At 41.0% G+C, this 17,854-nt stretch overlaps 1 protein-coding gene across 1 annotated transcript; it reads right to left on the bottom strand.

Annotated features, from left to right (window-relative positions):
• Positions 1-13: 13 nt before the first annotated feature.
• LOC109205864 (cold-regulated 413 plasma membrane protein 2-like) lies at positions 14-7,367 on the bottom strand. Its single transcript, XM_019368621.1, has 4 exons — positions 6,921-7,367; positions 1,687-1,794; positions 1,481-1,551; positions 14-468 (listed from the first exon to the last, which is right to left on the bottom strand). The coding sequence occupies exons 1-4, from the start codon at positions 7,094-7,096 to the stop codon at positions 215-217; spliced, it is 609 nt and encodes a 202-aa protein (XP_019224166.1). The 5' UTR covers positions 7,097-7,367; the 3' UTR covers positions 14-214.
• Between the last annotated feature and the right edge of the window lie 10,487 nt (positions 7,368-17,854).

Raw genomic sequence — 17,854 nt, 5'->3', positions numbered from 1 at the left:
GTCTGCAGAGGACTTCACAAAATCCAGTGATAACTACTTGAAATGTCAAATTACAATCACTTAACCAGAAATGTTCAAACCACGTCCACAACAAAACCAAATCCACATAAAAATTCTTATTCATCGTCTAATAGTAAAGGAAGAGGTCTGCTCACAGCATTGAACATTGAAATTCGTCAACCAAAACAAACTTCAGCTTTGCAACGATAGCTTATCAAACAACGTGGAGTACCAGAGACCAGATTGGATAAACCAACAGAAGGACAATACCAACTGTGTTAGATATACCATTGCTTTGTGTGAAGGAATTTCTGAATCCACCAGATGCTCTGATGTGCTCTTGGAGCAGATAGCAACCAATCAAAAGACACACCACAGTGCCAACCCAACTGTCTCTGAAAGTTTCAGCAAAGAGGTTGGGTGCAACCACTAGAAGTAGGATTAATGAACCAGGCATCTCCAACCAGTCTGTGATCCACGACAATATTATACAGAAGGGTTAGCATGTAGCAGCGTCCATAAAAAGTGGGATTAGTAACTTGGAAGATTAGGCAACTAACTTGCTACAACAAGTTAAAATATTCTGATACTATATACAATGTTTAAAGTGGTCGGAGCATATAAGTTAAATCCTTGCATATGTATTAACACCATAGAGCAAGCGTTGGTAGCATAAATATTGAGCAACTAGCTATATAAAGGAGCTTAAAGTATCTCACAAGTTTTTTCTACCATCAATGGTTAAGTGTCGGAAAAGGGTATAAATTTGTGATGCTTATGCTCAAAATATTCCAGGAGAAACTACATTAAGTTCTCATTGAGAGGTACATAATGCAAAGGTATTACCATTATATGCAGATCATGTTATACGCTTCAGAACACATTTTGAAGAATCTACCAAAAGAAAGGGAAAATGTCAAAGACAAACCTAGTGATTGTTCCCAGATGGCCATGCTGCAACTACTTCAAAACTTTCTATATTATTTCTAAAATATCCAGTGAAGCACTCAGCACATTTTCCATTGACAAAACATTCACATAGTTACAGAAAGGGTGCTGGTAGTATGAATCAATTAGTTGAAAATTATTGCTATTGGTGGCTGGTTAGTATCTCATCTCTGTGTGAAGTTCAGGGTTATCAGCTGTATAAATCCTCACTCATCATGTTTCTCCATTTAAATGGAGTTTAAAGAAGTATATTCTCATAAAAAAATTTAAGTTGAATATCCATGCAGTTTGGAAGATTTAGAGACATATCTCTTCTGTGATCCATGACATGTCAAGTTGGTACTTAATAAATTCGGGGAGCATATTACTTGCTAGAAAGCGTTTCCATCTGTTTTTTGAATATTAAGAAACAGTCAGCGGAGAAGATAAACATAAACTTGAATTACCAAGCAAAAAACTTAATTGCAGAAAAAATAACAACAATAACCAATAGGTTGTTTTCATCATATAAATCAAAAGCTAATGTTCATACCAGGAAAATGTCGTGGAAAGAAAAGCCTGAGTACTACTGCAACGAAAGCAATCCATTTCCCAACCTCTCCTCTGGAGATTAAAAACGAGAATTGATTAATGAAGAAAATAATCTCTTTGAATCAGGTAGCGATCAAGTGAAAAGAGAATTTCTTGGATGACAAAGAAGCAAGGAAAATCAAATAGTAGCAAACTAGAGAAGTTTACCTGAATAAGTGGAATAACACTGAAGGGAAACTGAAGAAGATATAGGGGATTAGAAGTCCAGTCAGCATATTTGTTCTCCAGTTTGTCCGGTCCAGTATCAGCAAATAACTGCAGATAATATTTGTTTCACTGGTTATAACCAAATCCACCAGGAAAAAGGTGTAAACTCTAGGTTCTATTCTAGAAGAAATCATTGGATAATACAAACCTATGGTTGACTATGAAATAAATTTAAGCATTTTGAGTTACTTGCAACCAGCAAACTGACCACATTCCACAAAAATAAATCATTTTTTACCAACTTCCCTTACAACATCAGAATATATTTATTCAAATTTATGTTGCGCGGACTCTCCAAAATGCTGCCGCACTCATGTCGGATCCTCCAAAAATACACTACCTTTGAAAGATCCGACCCGCACCCAGCAACATTTTTGGAGAGTCCGAGCAACATAGATTCGGATAGTTGAATTGCTTCATCTAAAAGCTTAAAACAATTATATATTGCAGACATTTACTAAAATATTATAGTAAGTTTTCTTTTACTTCAAGAATACAAGTGAAGCATCTAAACAACAAAGCAAGAACACTATACATCATGCACAAAAAAAAAGCAACTTCCTGCACAAGGTAGAAAGCAGAGAAAGAGTAACGGCCGAGCAATGAAATGGTTAAGCGGAAATAAGCTCAACCACAGAAAGAACAAGTAGACAATCTAAAGAGCAGTGCTAGGGAATCATAGAAATCTCAAACAGCTCATGTTACCAAGATAGGAGTTGAGCAGAATTTAAATTGGTGCACCAAAGTAGTTACAACCTTTTGAAATGAACCCTTTTTTAAGCCTCAAGTGCATATATTTCATGCCTAGAAAAAGCTATACCTCGATTCCAGACAATATGAGCATCATGTCATGTACTTTGGAGTGATTACTTAATATCAAGTAGGGGAGTGGGCTAGTTCTTTTACAAGGACACACGGGATTACTTAACTTTGTTTTTGGACATGATCAAGGCAAGCATATGCCGTAAACTTAAGCTTTGCAAAGTAACACAATGTTTTCATAGGTTGTCCTGATGTCTTCATTTGGCATACTTAATTTTTCTTTTTGGAATATCCGTAGTGTCTGGGTCAGCTTGCGCGCAACTCTACTAATTCCACAGGATACCTGCTACCTCCCAGCAACAGGCATCAGGTAACTCTATCCACCAAGTTGGGCATATGTAAATTGATTGAGATGATATCGCAATATCTATTATTGCCTACAAAACTACATTGACAAATCAAAGATAACGAACAAGAAAAAAGAATGACTTCCAAGATTCCATTACGGTATTAGCATAAGACAAATAGACATCTCATATCCATGTAAAGGTGGATTCAAGATTTAGAGTCAACAGTTTGAAGTTCCACTGCACCCACTAAGATGTAGGGAGAAACCCCTAGACTTCTTTTTGCATTGCAGCGAAGGAGATCAATGACAAAGATTCTATGACGCAGTGCAGCTATGTTTAGGATGAAACGTTTGTCAAGAAATGCATGCCAACACTTGGGATGTCTCTTCCCTTTTAAATAGATACCACCAATATTTCTCCTGGACCTCCTCATGTTTTCAAAGTGAATTACTTTTTTGAGACCTAAATAAATAGACACAACATGAAAAAAATAGATAGGAAAATTACTCTTAGGAAATTATAAGGCAATGAGTTGGTATTGACCTCTTCATAATATGTTAGAAGCAAAGTAAATTAGAACAGGGTCAGTAATGTAAAAGCAAAGCATTGAATTTGAGGGACTATAGATACAACATTAAGCTTTATAGTAACAAACTATAGCAACTAAATAAGATGATCACCAAAATCACGAAAAAGAAAAACAAAGATGGTATTCCATATCATGCTGAACTGAAGTTCTAGCTGCAACAGGCTCAAATGAAGTCAACAACAACAACAACATACCCAGTATAATCCCACTTGTGGGGTCTGGGGAGAGTAGACTGTACGCAGACCTTACCCCTACCCCGAAAAGGGTAGAGAGGCTGTTTCCGGGAGACTCTCGGCTCAACAGAAGGGACAATAATATCAGAAAAGAAACAAAAGAAAAGGCCTGTAACAAAACATGCCAGAAAGAAAATAACAGCAACGAATAAGTGAAAGGACAATAACACAAAACTATGCAAAACAACAACACGAACACAACATAGACCGCTAACAAACCTAAACAAAACTCTATCAAACTAGCCGGTACAAAGAGGGAAGAACTCTCGACTATCCCCTAGCCTACCACCCTAATGCTCGACCTCCACATGTTCCTATCAAGAGCCATATCCTCGGAAATCTGAAGCCGCGCCATGTCCTGCCTGATCACCTCGCCCCAATACTTCTTAGGCCGCCCTCTGCCTCTTCTCGTACCTGCCAAAGCCAAACGCTCACACCTCCTAACTGGGACATCTATGGTTCTCTTCCGCACGTGCCGAACCACCTAAGCCTCGCTCCCCGCATCTTGTCATCCACGGGAACAACGCCCGCCCTCTCCAGAATATCATCATTCCTTATCTTATCCAGTTTAGTATGCTCGCACATCCATCTCAACATCCTCATTTCGGCTACTTTCATCTTCTGGATATGTGAACTCTTCGCTGGCCAACACTCAACTCCATACAACATAGCCGGTCTAACCACCGCTCTGTAAAACTTACCTTTGAGTTTCGGTGGCACCTTCTTGTCACACAAGACTCCAGACGTTAACCGCCATTTCATCCACCCACCCCAATACGATACATGACATCCTCATCGATCTCCCCATCTCCCTGGATTATTGACCCTAGATACTTGAAACTTTCTCTCTTGGGGATGACTTGTGAGCCGAGCCTCACTACCATGTCCGCTTCCCCCGTCACGCTGCTCAACTTACATTCCAGATATTCCATCTTAGTCCTACTCAACTTGAAACCTTTGGACTCTAGGGTCTGCCTTCAAACCTCCAGTCTCTCATTAACACCGCCTCGCGTCTCATCAATCAGAACTATATCATCAGCGAACAACATACACCATGGCACCTCCCCTTGAATATGGTGTGTCAGGGCGTCCATCGCCGGGGCAAATAAGAACGGGCTAAGCGCAGATCCTTGGTGTAACCCCATAACCACCGGAAACAGCTCTGAGTTACCTCTCACGGTCCTGACCCGAGTCCTAGCTCCATCATATCCTTTATCAATCTAATGTACACTACCGGCACCCCTTTCACCTCCCGGCATCTCCAAAGCACGTCCCGAGGAACCTTGTTGTATGCTTTCTCTAGGTCAATAAACATCATGTGCAAATCCCTCTTCCTATCCCTGTACTCTTCCACCAACCTCCTGATAAGGTGGATAGCTTCTGTAGTAAAACGTCCCGGCATGAACCCGAACTGGTTTTCAGAAATAGACACCACCTTCCCTACCCTCCCTTCCACCACCCTCTCCCAAACTTTCATGGTATGGCTTAACAACTTGATGCCTCTATAGTTGTTACAATTCTGAATATCACCTTTGTTCTTGTACAGTGGAATCATCATACTACATCTCCACTTATTTGGCATTCTTTTCGTCCTTAAAATAACATTAAACAACCCAGTCAGCCACTCCAATCCTGCTCTACCCACATACCTCCAAAATTCTACTGGAATCTCGTCTGGTCCGGTTGCTTTGCCCCGACTCATCTTACACACAGCTCCCACTACCTCCTCCATCTTAATACGCCTACAGTACCTAAAGTCTCGGAGTCCCTCGGAGTGCCCCAACTCCCCCAGCACGATGTTACCACCCCCCTCTTCATTTAGAAGTTTGTGAAAGTACGTCTGCCATCTATGCTTAATCTGGGACTCCTCCGTCAACACTCTAGCTTCCTCGTCTTTGATGCACTTCACTTGATCCAGGTCACGAGCCTTCCTCTCTCTCGCTTTGGCCAGCCGAAATAACTTCTTGTCCCCACCTTTATCCCCAGTTCCTCATACAACTGACCAAACGCAGCATTCTTAGCCTCAGTGACCGCTAATTTCGCCTCCTTTCTAGCTTCCTTATACCTTACTCTGTTCGCTCTCCTCTGCTCCTCGTCGGTGCTCTCCGCTAACGAAAGGTACGCCGCTTTCTTTGCTTCCATTTTACCTTGGACCACTTTACTCAAATGAAGTCATTCGATTAAAATATGGACACTAATATGCACAACAATTTTCGTCCAACCGGAGCAAAGAGCAAATATTTAAGCATATTGGATCAATCCTATAATGCACGTATTACTTGGTGGAATGAAGAAATATTATCCTCTCCTACTCAGTAACTTTCCCCAGCAAATGTGTCAATGACAATAAAAGGCTCTCCAACATGTCACTTATCTAGGATTTAATATTCCTCAGGGGATTAACATGGCTGTTGGTTCTCAAATGCAGTGTCAGCCTAGAAAAGTTCATACACTAATTTTGAGGGAGCTACTTCCACATCCATGGTAATCATAGTGGAATATGCCTAATCCTTTTCCAGATCCAAAGTCCCTACTTTCCAACTAAGTTGTCAGTTTTGCTAACTGATGCATTTTTCAATCAAGTCATGTCGTGGCCGATGGATAACCGAATCAGTTTGGTATACCATATTATTCTAGACTTAAATGTCACTTGTTCTTTACTCGATGTATAAATTTTAATCTAGCAGCACACACAAGCATTTCTCTTTCCTTTTCCATAGGTGTATTTGATATGTAATTTACAGTGGGCCGACACATCCAACTGCTCCTTAGTCGAAAACTAAAGCAATTGGCCCCAAAATATGTTGGCATAAGACCATCCGCTTACAAAATTTTAAATCAAACAAATTAAACATTATCCTATGAACAACCAAATTCGTAAAAGGATCTTTTATTAATTCTTCAGAAAGTGAGAATTAGCCCAAAAACACAATTACTTTATGATAAAAGAAAATAGTATGAATTTTCACATTTAGAAAGTGAAAACCTCAAAATTAAAGGAGACAGTATTAAGCTATTCCATGTCCAAAGTCCACTGACAAAAAGAATCTAATGGCGCAAAGCATTTCCCAGTTCCCACATTGTATATATTAAGACATAAAGAAAAGTAAATCAAAACCCTTTCCAACAAAGTTTAACTCTTAAAAAATCAAAATATGAAACTATAAACAGATAAAAAGTATTTGTTATATATAAATTGCTAATCGTTAAAAAGAAGGAAAGGGAGAGTATTGAGATTACATGGCAGCAAAGGAGGAGACCCATTTGAGGAAAGAAGTACCAAATCCAAGACCACCAAGTTTAGTGGCATGATCAAACAGCTTCTTAGCAGCTAACTTTAGCTCATTGATATCTTCATTAATCAATTTGTTAGTGTCTTCATCAGTTTTCATTGCCAAATAATCCGTCCTCCCCATTTTTCCTTCACTTCACCTCGATCGTACTAGATCTGAAAAGTTTGAAGTATTGTTGATCTCTGATTTTACACAAGGATAAAGAGGAGTACTGAACGGGTACAGTCTGTCTCAAGTGGTCTTTGTCCAAGTCCAGATCAGATCAGATGGCTCTTGTAATTAATTGGACACGTTGTTTTTGAGCTGTGTCTACAATACTTGCGCACACGTAATTCAGTGTGGCCTTACAAGTGCACTTCTAATCCACTTTTGACCAAAGTTTACGATCCACGCTTCTTGCTTGGTTTTTTTATTTATTGAATTTAAGTTATCTGATCACCAAAAAAAAAAACACATCACTGTCTCGGTATAAGGAAATATAAAGGTGAGAAGAATTAGTCTAAACTGTCGATTACCCGATCCTGTAATAATTAGTACATATATTATATATGTATAATTACATATAATCAGTATATAATTTATGCATATGATTGAATAAATTAATTATGAATGAAAGAGTGCTCATATCATAGATGGGTAGGGATATGAAATAAATAGAGTAAAACCGAGATAGAATAGAAGTCGGCAAGACTACATAATCACAATGCATGTAGCTTACTATTGACGTGTGGAATTTCATTTCAATTATTGTGCATTTCTTGCGGGAATGAATGATGTGGCCATGTGCATTTCAATTCTGAACTCATGCGCAGCCTCTAGATCCCAAACTCCTCAAAGCTTTGAATGAGCGAATGAATGATGTACGGCTATATAATCGGGTAAATTTCACAAACGCTCATATAATTATAATTTTTTTCATCAAAGTTATATAATTTTGTTTTCTCACACAAAAATTATATAATTATGACTTTTTTTTATCAAAGTCATATAACTATATTTTCTCACACGAAAATCATGGAACTTTTACTAACTCATACAAAAATCATAGTGATCGAAAAATACAATTTTTCAGTAGTATTTTTTTATTTTGTAGTTTTTACTTTTTTTCAGTCTAATAAATAATAATCCAATTAAAATAGGAATGACTGAACACGACCTGACCCACCCGACCCAATACTCATATATATAAATTAAAATAATACTAAAAGTGATACTTCTATCTTTTATTTTTCTTTTCAAGATTTTTATTCAAATTGATAGCATTTTTATTTCAAGTTTCCTCTAACTATAACTTTTACTTCTTTATTTTTTGTCAGAATATCATGCATTCCGTACTAAGTTTTTGTGGGGAAGAATTCACTTTTCGTATTATTTTAACTTGCGTATATGGTTATTGAGTCAGGCTGGGTTGGATCATTTCTATTAAGAAAAAAATATAAAATTAACCGACCGGTAGAAACTAATTGCATTTGCTTGCCAAAATATATGTTGAATGTGTATGTTATATGTATATAATACACACACACACACACACACACATATATATATATATATATATATATATATATATATATATATATATATATATATACATATATACATACACGGTCAAAATCGAGGAGTATGATTTTGAAGGCTTAAATCGGGCTATAGGCCCGAGTCCGGGAGACTCGAGGTGGGCGTCGTATCCGATTAAGGGACACCTACCTCGAGGAAGCTGATCGAATACCTAGCACGGGTTGCACTGAGGGCGGCATTATCTCGAAGTCAATCAAGAAAAAGCGGGAATTTCTGAAGGACACGTGGATCTGGACATTAATTATAGGATAAGGGATATACGAAATGGTACAGGTCCGTACTAGGCCGTTATACACATGTACCAATGGAATTCTTTACCTTTATGAGCAATGTACTATTCTGAGGTTCCCTTCCCCCCTATATAAAGGGGACCCCAATCATATTGTAAAGGCATCAGATCATTCACTGCAGTAGAACATTCTTATTCTTCTCTTGTTTAACGTGCACAGCAATTATTCTTCAGCTTTATTGCTTTTACTTTATCGCTCATACTTTATTGGTCTTAGCTGACCTCGAGGTCCCTGGATAGACGAGCTCGAGGCCCCCTATTGTTCTGATAACATTGATTTTGTTCATTATTTCTCCTTACTTAAGCTCAATTTTACTCATATAATTACTAGTATTAGAATATATCACGTGTCTTTAAAACCACAAATCATCTTTAATCGTCAAACTCATTTTTCGAGGTAAACAGTTTGGTGCTCACCGTGGAGCTAAAGATAATAGTGATTATTTTAGTGCTAGTTTTCTAATAACACACGTTATTCTTCACACTTTTTCTTGTTAAAGATTCTTTGGTTTTAGGCTTAATCATGTCTAGCACACAAAATGCACCCGCTCACGACAGTGAAGGACTTGGAGAAAATAGTGGCATAGGGCTCGGTGTACCACCCGTAAATGCAGAAGGAGTGCCAAACGTGGAGCCAGTTGATATCAGCTCCCACAACGCTCTAAACACTGACACAGGCACAAACCCCTCAAGGAACGCACACAGGGAAACCCGAGCCGGAGGCCAGGAAGCACGAGGAATGGAAGAAGGACGAGTCAGCCTCCAGGTGATATTCGAGATGCTACAAGCTCAGCAAGTCGCCATCGCTCAGCTTCAGAGTCAGAACAGAACTCCCAATACCGCCGAACCAGTAAACACGCAGCATGAGCCAGTGCTGGAAAGGCCCGATGAAAGCGGCTCGGGGACTGACCCCACAATCATGAAAATGCTCGAGNTATATGTATATAATACACACACACACACACACACACATATATATATATATATATATATATATATATATATATATACACATAAATTATCGGCTATTATTTTTGGGAGGGCTAAAAATATACTCATATTTTTCCTATTTTAATTGGGTAATTATTTATTAGGCTGAAAATAAAAATATATATAAAATAAGAAAATAGCACCGGAAATTTTATTTTTCAACCACTATGATTTGTATGTGTGTTAATGAAAGTTTTATGATTTTTGTGTGACAAAATAAAGTTATATGACTTTTATGAAAAAAAAAATCATAGTTATATGATTTTTTGTATGAGAAAACAAAGTTATATGACTTTGGTGAAAAAAGTCATAGTAATATGGCCATTTGTGAAATTTCCCCTAATATAACTAGTATAGTAGTCACGCGATGCACGAAAAGTGTTAGAGAAAAAAATCATAAGAAATTATTGCCTTATTTTTAGCTAAATATAAATTTTACGAAGGTATTTTAATAAAGACGGTTGGTACAATGACAAATTTAAAGTTCTCGCTTTTATATATACTAGTCTCTCGGAACGTGCGTTGCACGTTTATATTATGTTAAGTGACATGCATTTACGTTTGGCCTGACTGTCAAAATTAATTACAGGCACTTGCCAACAATATATATATATATATATATATATATATATATATATATATATATATATATATATATATATATATATATATATATATATATANAGGAGATGGTTTTTGGTGAAGAGAAGTCCGATCTTTCTCTTGGGAGTGGTCTCGGCGTCTTCTAGCCTTTTGGAGCGAGAGAGAGGCGTTGTTGTTGGTCTTCCAGAGAGAAAGGAGTGTTCTCTTTCTTTTTTTTTTTTGGTCCTCTTTCAGATCTCCCTTTTTGTGTGTATATATGGTGGGTAGGGTGTCACGTGGGGGAAGATTTTATGTGGGGAATAGTTTTTTGGGGAAGGTCTCATGTGGGGGAAGGTTTTAGGCGGGAAGGTCTCATGTGGGGGAATGTCTAATTTTGGGCTAGTTGGTGGGTTTTGGATAAATTTTAGGTGTAAGAACAACCCAATTTGAATTAAAAATCCACCTTCAAATTCTCTTCTTATTTTCCCTCTTTTTTTTTAATTAAAAATTCTAGAAATTAAAATCCTCGATTATCTAAAAATGTGAAATTGAACTAATTAACTAATTAAAAAACTATAAAAGCTATTTAATCCTAAATCAAAAGAGAAAAATCAATAACCTAAAAATAAAAGGCAAAAGTGTAAAAATGAAGTATTTTTGTGATTTTCCATTATTATAAAACCAATAACTTCCGATTAGTCCTAAAAATGTAAAAATAAATTCTAAATGCCACGCATGATAATTTTTGATATTTTTTTTATGACTTAAACGTGCACAAGATAAAAATTCTACAAAATCCTATGAAATGGTAAATAATTAGAAAAATCTACTTTCTTGGATTTTGTAGGAGTATCTTGTATAGGGCAAAAATCACGTGCTTACACTCATGACAGTGAAGGTCTTGGAGAAAACAGCGGCATAGGGCTCGGCGTACCACCGGTAAACCCTGAGGGAGTGCCAAACGTGGAGCCAGTCGACATTAGCTCCCACAACGTACTAAAGACGGACGCAGGCACAGACCCCGCAAGGAACGCACACAGAGAAACCCGAGCCGGAGGCCAGGAAGCACGAGGACTGGAAGAAGGAGGAGTCAGCCTTCAGGTGATATTTAAGATGATGCAAGCTCAGCAAGTCGCCATCGCTCAGCTTCAGAGTCAGAACAGAACTCCTAACACCGCCGAACCAGTAAACACGCAGCATGAACCAGTGCTGGAAAGGCCCGATGAAAGCGGCTCGGGGACTGACCTCACAATCATGAAAATGCTCGAGGAACTGACTAAAAGAATCGTGTCAGGAGAAAAGAAGATAGAAGACAACGACAAGAAGGTGGAAACTTATAACTCCCGAGTAGACCAAATACCGGGAGCACCTCCAGTTTTGAAGGGTATAGACGCCAAAAAATTCATACAAAAACCTTTCCCCCCAAGTGGGCTCCGATGCCCATTCCCAAGAAGTTCCGCATGCCCGATATACCAAAGTACAACGGGACAACTGACCCTAACGAACATATTTTTTACACTTGTATAATTAAAGGAAATGACTTGAATGATGACGAAATCGAGTCTGTATTGTTAAAAAAGTTTGGAGAAACACTATCAAAAGGAGTTATGATCTAGTATCACAACTTAGCTCCTAACTTTATTGATTCATTTGCTATGTTGGAAGATGCCTTCGTAAAGGCACACGCCGGGGCCATAAAGGTGGCCACAAGAAAATCAGACGTATTCAAGATAAAACCAAGGGACGACGAAATTCTAAGGGAGTTCGTGTCCTGGTTCCAAATGGAAAGGATAGAACTACCTCCGGTCTCGGACGACTGGGTAGTTCAGGCCTTCATGCAAGGTTTGAATGAAAGAAGCTCGATAGCATCTCGACAGCTAAAACAGAACTTGATCGAGTATCCGTCAGTGACATGGTCGGATGTGCATAATCGCTACCAGTCAAAAATCCGGGTCGCGGATGACTAGTTGGGAGCCCCCTCGGGCTCAGTTCACCCTAACAGGTTCGCAGCCAAGCCCCCGAGGGACACAGATCGGGGATCAAGATCTAACAATGAAAGATATCAACCGTACATCGAAGACAGAAGAAACATTTTAAGGCGCAATGCACCTCGGAATGATCGAAGAGTAGATCGAGGCCTAAGCTCCCGGGGATTCATGAGCAAAATCGGGTCTGACAGGCGCTCGGGACCAGTGGAGGCTCCCAAATTATCAGAATACAACTTCAGTGTCGACGCCTCAAGTATCGTCTCAGCCATTGGCAAGATTAAAGATACTAGATGGCCCAAGCCCATACAGACAGATCCTTCCCAGAGAACCCCAACGTAATGTGTAAGTACCATAGTACCCACGGGCATAAGACCGAGGATTGCAGACAACTTAGAGAGGAGATAGCTCGACTATTCAACGAGGGGCACCTTCGTGAATTTCTCAGTGACCGGGACAAAAACCATTTCCGAGAAAGAGATGCAAATAGGAAGAATGAACCCGAAGAACCTCAGCACGTCATTCACATGATCATCGGTGGAGCAGACGTCCCAAAGGGACCTACATTCAAACATACTAAAATATCTATCACAAAGGAACAACGGAGTCGAAGCTATGCGCCAGAGGACGCTCTGTCATTCTACGACAAAGAAGCAGAAGACGTATCCCAGCCTCACAACGACGCCCTAGTAATCTCTATCCTTTTGAATAAGATTTAGGTTAAACGTGTTTTAGTGGATCCAGGTAGCTTGGCGAACATAATCAGATCGAGGGTCGTGAAACAACTCGGCCTACAAGATCAGGTTGTACCTGCGTCCCGGGTGCTGAATGGCTTCAACATGGCAAGTGAAACCACGAGGGGAGAAATTATCTTGCTTGTAAACGTGGCTGGGACCATACAAGACACCAGGTTCCCTGTCATCGAAGGTGACATGAGATACAACGCACTCTTCGGGAGGCCGTGGATACACAATATGAGGGCAGTGCCTTCGACTCTCCGTCAGATGGTAAAGTTCCCAACAGAGGAAGGAACGAAAACAGTCCACGGAGAACAGTATGCTGCAAGAGAGATGTTCGCAATCGAGGAAGTGGTACCGGCACCGAAACCCTTGACCTCGAAGACATCGACTTCCAAAGGTAAGTAGGAGGCTAAGTAGTGGTCATGACTCCGAGCGTCGACGGAAGCGAAATAACAGGTAACCGAAGGCGAAGACCCTCGAACCCTCGTTATTCCTGAAAAGCCTGATGCTACCAAGCCAACCGCTGAAAAGAAAGGTATACCTGGGAACGGGACTAGTCCCCGGTCTTAGGAAAAAACTCATTTAGTTTCTTGTCGATGATATAAAAGGCATTGCTTTGATATGATAGGGATTCCGCTCGAGGGATAAACATGTAAAATAATTAAAACTTATATTAATGATATGACTGGTTAAGTCCCTGTGCGCAGAGGACCACTTTAATTAATTTGCAGGAAATAATCAACATTTCGGGGCAATACGACACGAAGCTCATTCCAGAAAAGCGTTCCCTCGGAGTTGGGGCGACTGAGTTTCTCGGCCTTCGCAGCGTCAAAACAGGGCACCAAAATCATCCCCGACCAGGTCAAGGTCCTCGGAGATGTCATGGTCACGGACAGCAAGACCTCGGAGTCGTTGGTAAAGGAGCTTACATACACGGCACAATGGAAGCTCTCAAAGGCTCGTGCTCTCGAGAACATCCCTTCCTACACAAAGGCCGTAGGTTATAAAGCATACGTTGCACTCTTTTTCTCTTAGCTCAGATTTTGTCCCAAATGGGTTTTGCCGGCAAGGTTTTTAACGAGGCAACACCTATTTGCTACCCGAGGAACGACCAACAAGTATTGAAGGCTTCTTTTCAATCAACCTCAAATACTGGGGGGCATCACCCTCGGAGGTTACATTTTCAGGAAAAATATTTCATGCCTAAATGGGCCTCGATAGGAAAACTTTGTAGTGGGCCAAACGGTCAAACGAGCCGTGTCCATATAGAATAGTCGAGCCCCGGCAGCTAAACATGTACGCATGTATCGACTATTTGAGGAAACATTCAGGTTGTATCAAAAACACTTTGTGTCTCATACAAGCTCTACACTTACAATCCTACGGGAAACGGCTCAAAAGCCAAGACATAGAAGCACCACGAATACTCGGGGACTACCATCAAAATTCAAATTTACAAAGACCTCAAAGAGGCACCCCTTCGAAGCAAAGTCCAAGGCCAATATTCTCGGGGTTTAACTTCTTGAACAAGTTCAGAAAGTTATTGGGTAACAAGTCCAAGTGACATACCCAAAGGCTACGGCTAAATAAAAGACTACGGTAATATAAAGGCTACGGCCAAATAATGCGGCTTGGAGACGTCCGACTTTCTATATAAATTAAAAGGCCTTCAAACACTTTGAAAACTCGGTTAAATCAGGCTACCCTCGGCAAAAGCTAAATACTAAGGGCTTCGATAAACTCAGCCCCCAAAAATTCCAAGGGTTTCGATAACATCGGCCCTCGGAAACACCTCAAGAGGTGTCCGATTACGTTTACACAAACAAATCAATAATAAGGTTCTGATATGTCGAACCCTCGAAAAACCTACGGGTGCAAAAAACGCATGCTAAGGCACAATTAAATTTTCACTAAGTCTTTGAGCCGAAATGAGGGAAAAATTATATAGCCGTTCTAAGAGGCCGAATCGGTCCAACTTAAAGAGCCTAAGGGCCGATATGTAAGAGCCTAGGGGCCAATATACAAGAGCCTAAGGGCCGATATGTAAGAGCCTAAGGGACAATATACAAGAGCCTAATGGCCGATATGTAAGAGCCTAAGGACCAGTATATAAGAGCCTAAGGGCCGATATGTAAGAGCCTAAGGGCCAACCTCGAAAGGCTTAAGGGCCTAAGACTCATAGTTCGAGATTCCTTTTTCAATCCGATTCGAACTCGAGGTTCATAATATCCCAAGCCCACAATGAGTTGATTTAAACTCGGCTCGAAAATTACTATAAAGATCTAAGGGTTTATAATACCCTGAACCAATCCTCGAACCAGTCATTCAAATGAAGTTTTCCATAAATAAAGGCAATGTTGAATACATGCCATGTTACAACCAGCACTAGCCAAAAGCGAGATAAAAGTTCCCCCCGTATTTCCAAAAGATGATTACAGGGAATATTTACACAAGGGAGATCTACAAGAAAGTAAAATAGAATAACCTAAAACTACTTCGGGATTACATCCTTAGCAGCCGCATCTTCAGGAGTCGCATCTCGGGGAGTCTCATCCTCGGCGGCTTCATCCCCATCTCTTTCACCCTCGGAGGGACTGGCCGAATCATCCTCATCGGAAAGTAGAGCGGTCGCCTCTTCTTCCAAAGCCTTCTCCGCTTCAATATCGGCTGAAATATCGAAGCCGCGAGCATGTATCTCCTCGAGAGTCATCCTCCGGGATTGTCGCCTAGCATGGTCCAGGGTGCTTGTTAACTTAGCCTCCGCCGTAGAAGAAATCTCCCTTGCTCGGACATTAGCAGCTTTTGCATCAGCTCGGTACGAGGCCATAACGGCCGCAGCATCAGATTTGGCCTTGGCCAGCTCAGCAGCAGATCTGGCTTTAAGCTCTTCGATTTCAAGGCCACGTGCTAGGCTCTCCTACTTCGCGCCTCGAAGCTGGCGTTCGAGTGAAGCTAATTGCTCTTTGAGAGTGTCCTTCTCAGAAGTGAGATCATCCATACCTCACCTCAACCTCAGGGCATCGGCTTCTTTTATCTTAAGCTCCTCCCGAAGCTGCACCTCCACATCGGCTTTCGGATTGAACTGCAAAATTAACGATGTCATCCACTAAAACAAAACAAGTGCGTAACAAACTCTCGGGAAATATCTTACCTTCTCAACATACTCAGCTCGTCTTGGCACACCTGCATCAGCTCGGCTCGAAGATTATGAATCTCCAACGCTTTTTTAGCATATAAGGCTTTGACGGCATCCCTCTCCTCCAAAGTCTTCTTAAGCTCGTCTTCGCACCGGGCAAGATCGTCTTGGGACTTGGAAAATGCCCTTTTATGGAGCACCAAGGCTACATGAAAAATAAAGAAAGCTAGATTCGGAACAGCTAAAACAAAGGCGCAAGAAACAAAAAACTCGATCGTTTGAAGAGTCTACATACCTCATTAAAAATGAAAGAAGCATCGGGGTCGGGGTCGGGGCCGTCATCGAGCCCTTCGAGACACTCTCGAAAGATGTTGTGCCCTTCATGGTTTACTCCCACTCAAGAAGATCCCATGTTGTTCGCAGCCTCCCGAATTTGCCCCTCGGAGAACTCGGGGCCAGGGGGATAATCATCCACGTTGATCACTCCAAGAGACCCACTTGGGACATTCTCTTGTATTTGAAGAGGCTCGGGGTTAGGTCGTTTGGCCTCGCCCTCACAATGACCTCCTAAACGAGGCACCTTCTTTGTTTGAACTCCCTTCAGAAATTTCTTCAGCTCGGGAGTGGGCCTCATCAACCGCTGCTGGTTTGACGGGCTTCGGAGCATCAGCATTCTTTCTTTTACGATTTATCAATAGGCAATCATCATCTTCTTCTTCCTCCTGTTCCTGAAGGCGTTGAGTCGTTTCCGGATATAAGGCCGCCGTATCGACCTTAGGGCCTTTGAGCTACTCTCTTCTTTGGCTTTGGGAGATTTTCAGATGTCTCCCTTCTTCTTTTTCTTTCTTTGGGAGGTTTCGGAGCCTCCACTTCACCAACGGGGGCCGGCCTCAATTCAACGACGTCCCCAAGACCTGCGTAAGATCAAGATCAGTATCTCGTAATGGAAACACTAAAAACGAGGGAAGGAACTCACCATGGTTTTTGGACTCCCATCGACCTTTGGCCAAAAGGCGGAGGCCAACTTTCGGACCCAACCCTCGAGGTCTGCGAACCCACCAGGAAACCAAGCAGCGGCTACACCATCGTAAAGAGTTCAGGTTAAAGGAAAATATAAAGATGGGAAAAGAAAAGGAAGCAGGGTATACTCACGCTTCATGTTTCACTCCTCGGGGAACGACATCCAATCAGCAGGAATGAGATTGGAGGTTTTGACTCGGACAAACCGGCTCATTCACCCACGGTCTTTGTCCTCATCGATACTAGCAAACAGAGATTTTAAGGATCGGCGTTGCAACTTTATCAAGCCCCCCCCCCCCCCCCCGATAAAGTCGAGGACTGTACAGTCTGATCAAATATTCGAGGGTGAAGGACATCCCCTCAATTTGGCTCAAAAAGAACCTCATTAAGTAAGCAATTCGCCAGAAGGAGGGGTAGATCTAGCCGAGCGTAACTCAGAACCGTTGGCAAAAGTCGAGGATAACCGGGTCTATGGGACCCTGGGTCGGAATTGCAGGGCCCAATCTAAACGGGTAAGTATATACACTCAAGTACCCTGCTTTATATGTGGTTATATCTTCC

This window comes from Nicotiana attenuata, unplaced genomic scaffold (genome assembly GCF_001879085.1).
Source record: "Nicotiana attenuata strain UT unplaced genomic scaffold, NIATTr2, whole genome shotgun sequence".
NCBI classification, from domain to species: domain Eukaryota; kingdom Viridiplantae; phylum Streptophyta; class Magnoliopsida; order Solanales; family Solanaceae; genus Nicotiana; species Nicotiana attenuata.
This window is presented reverse-complemented; position numbering and strand designations above follow the sequence as displayed.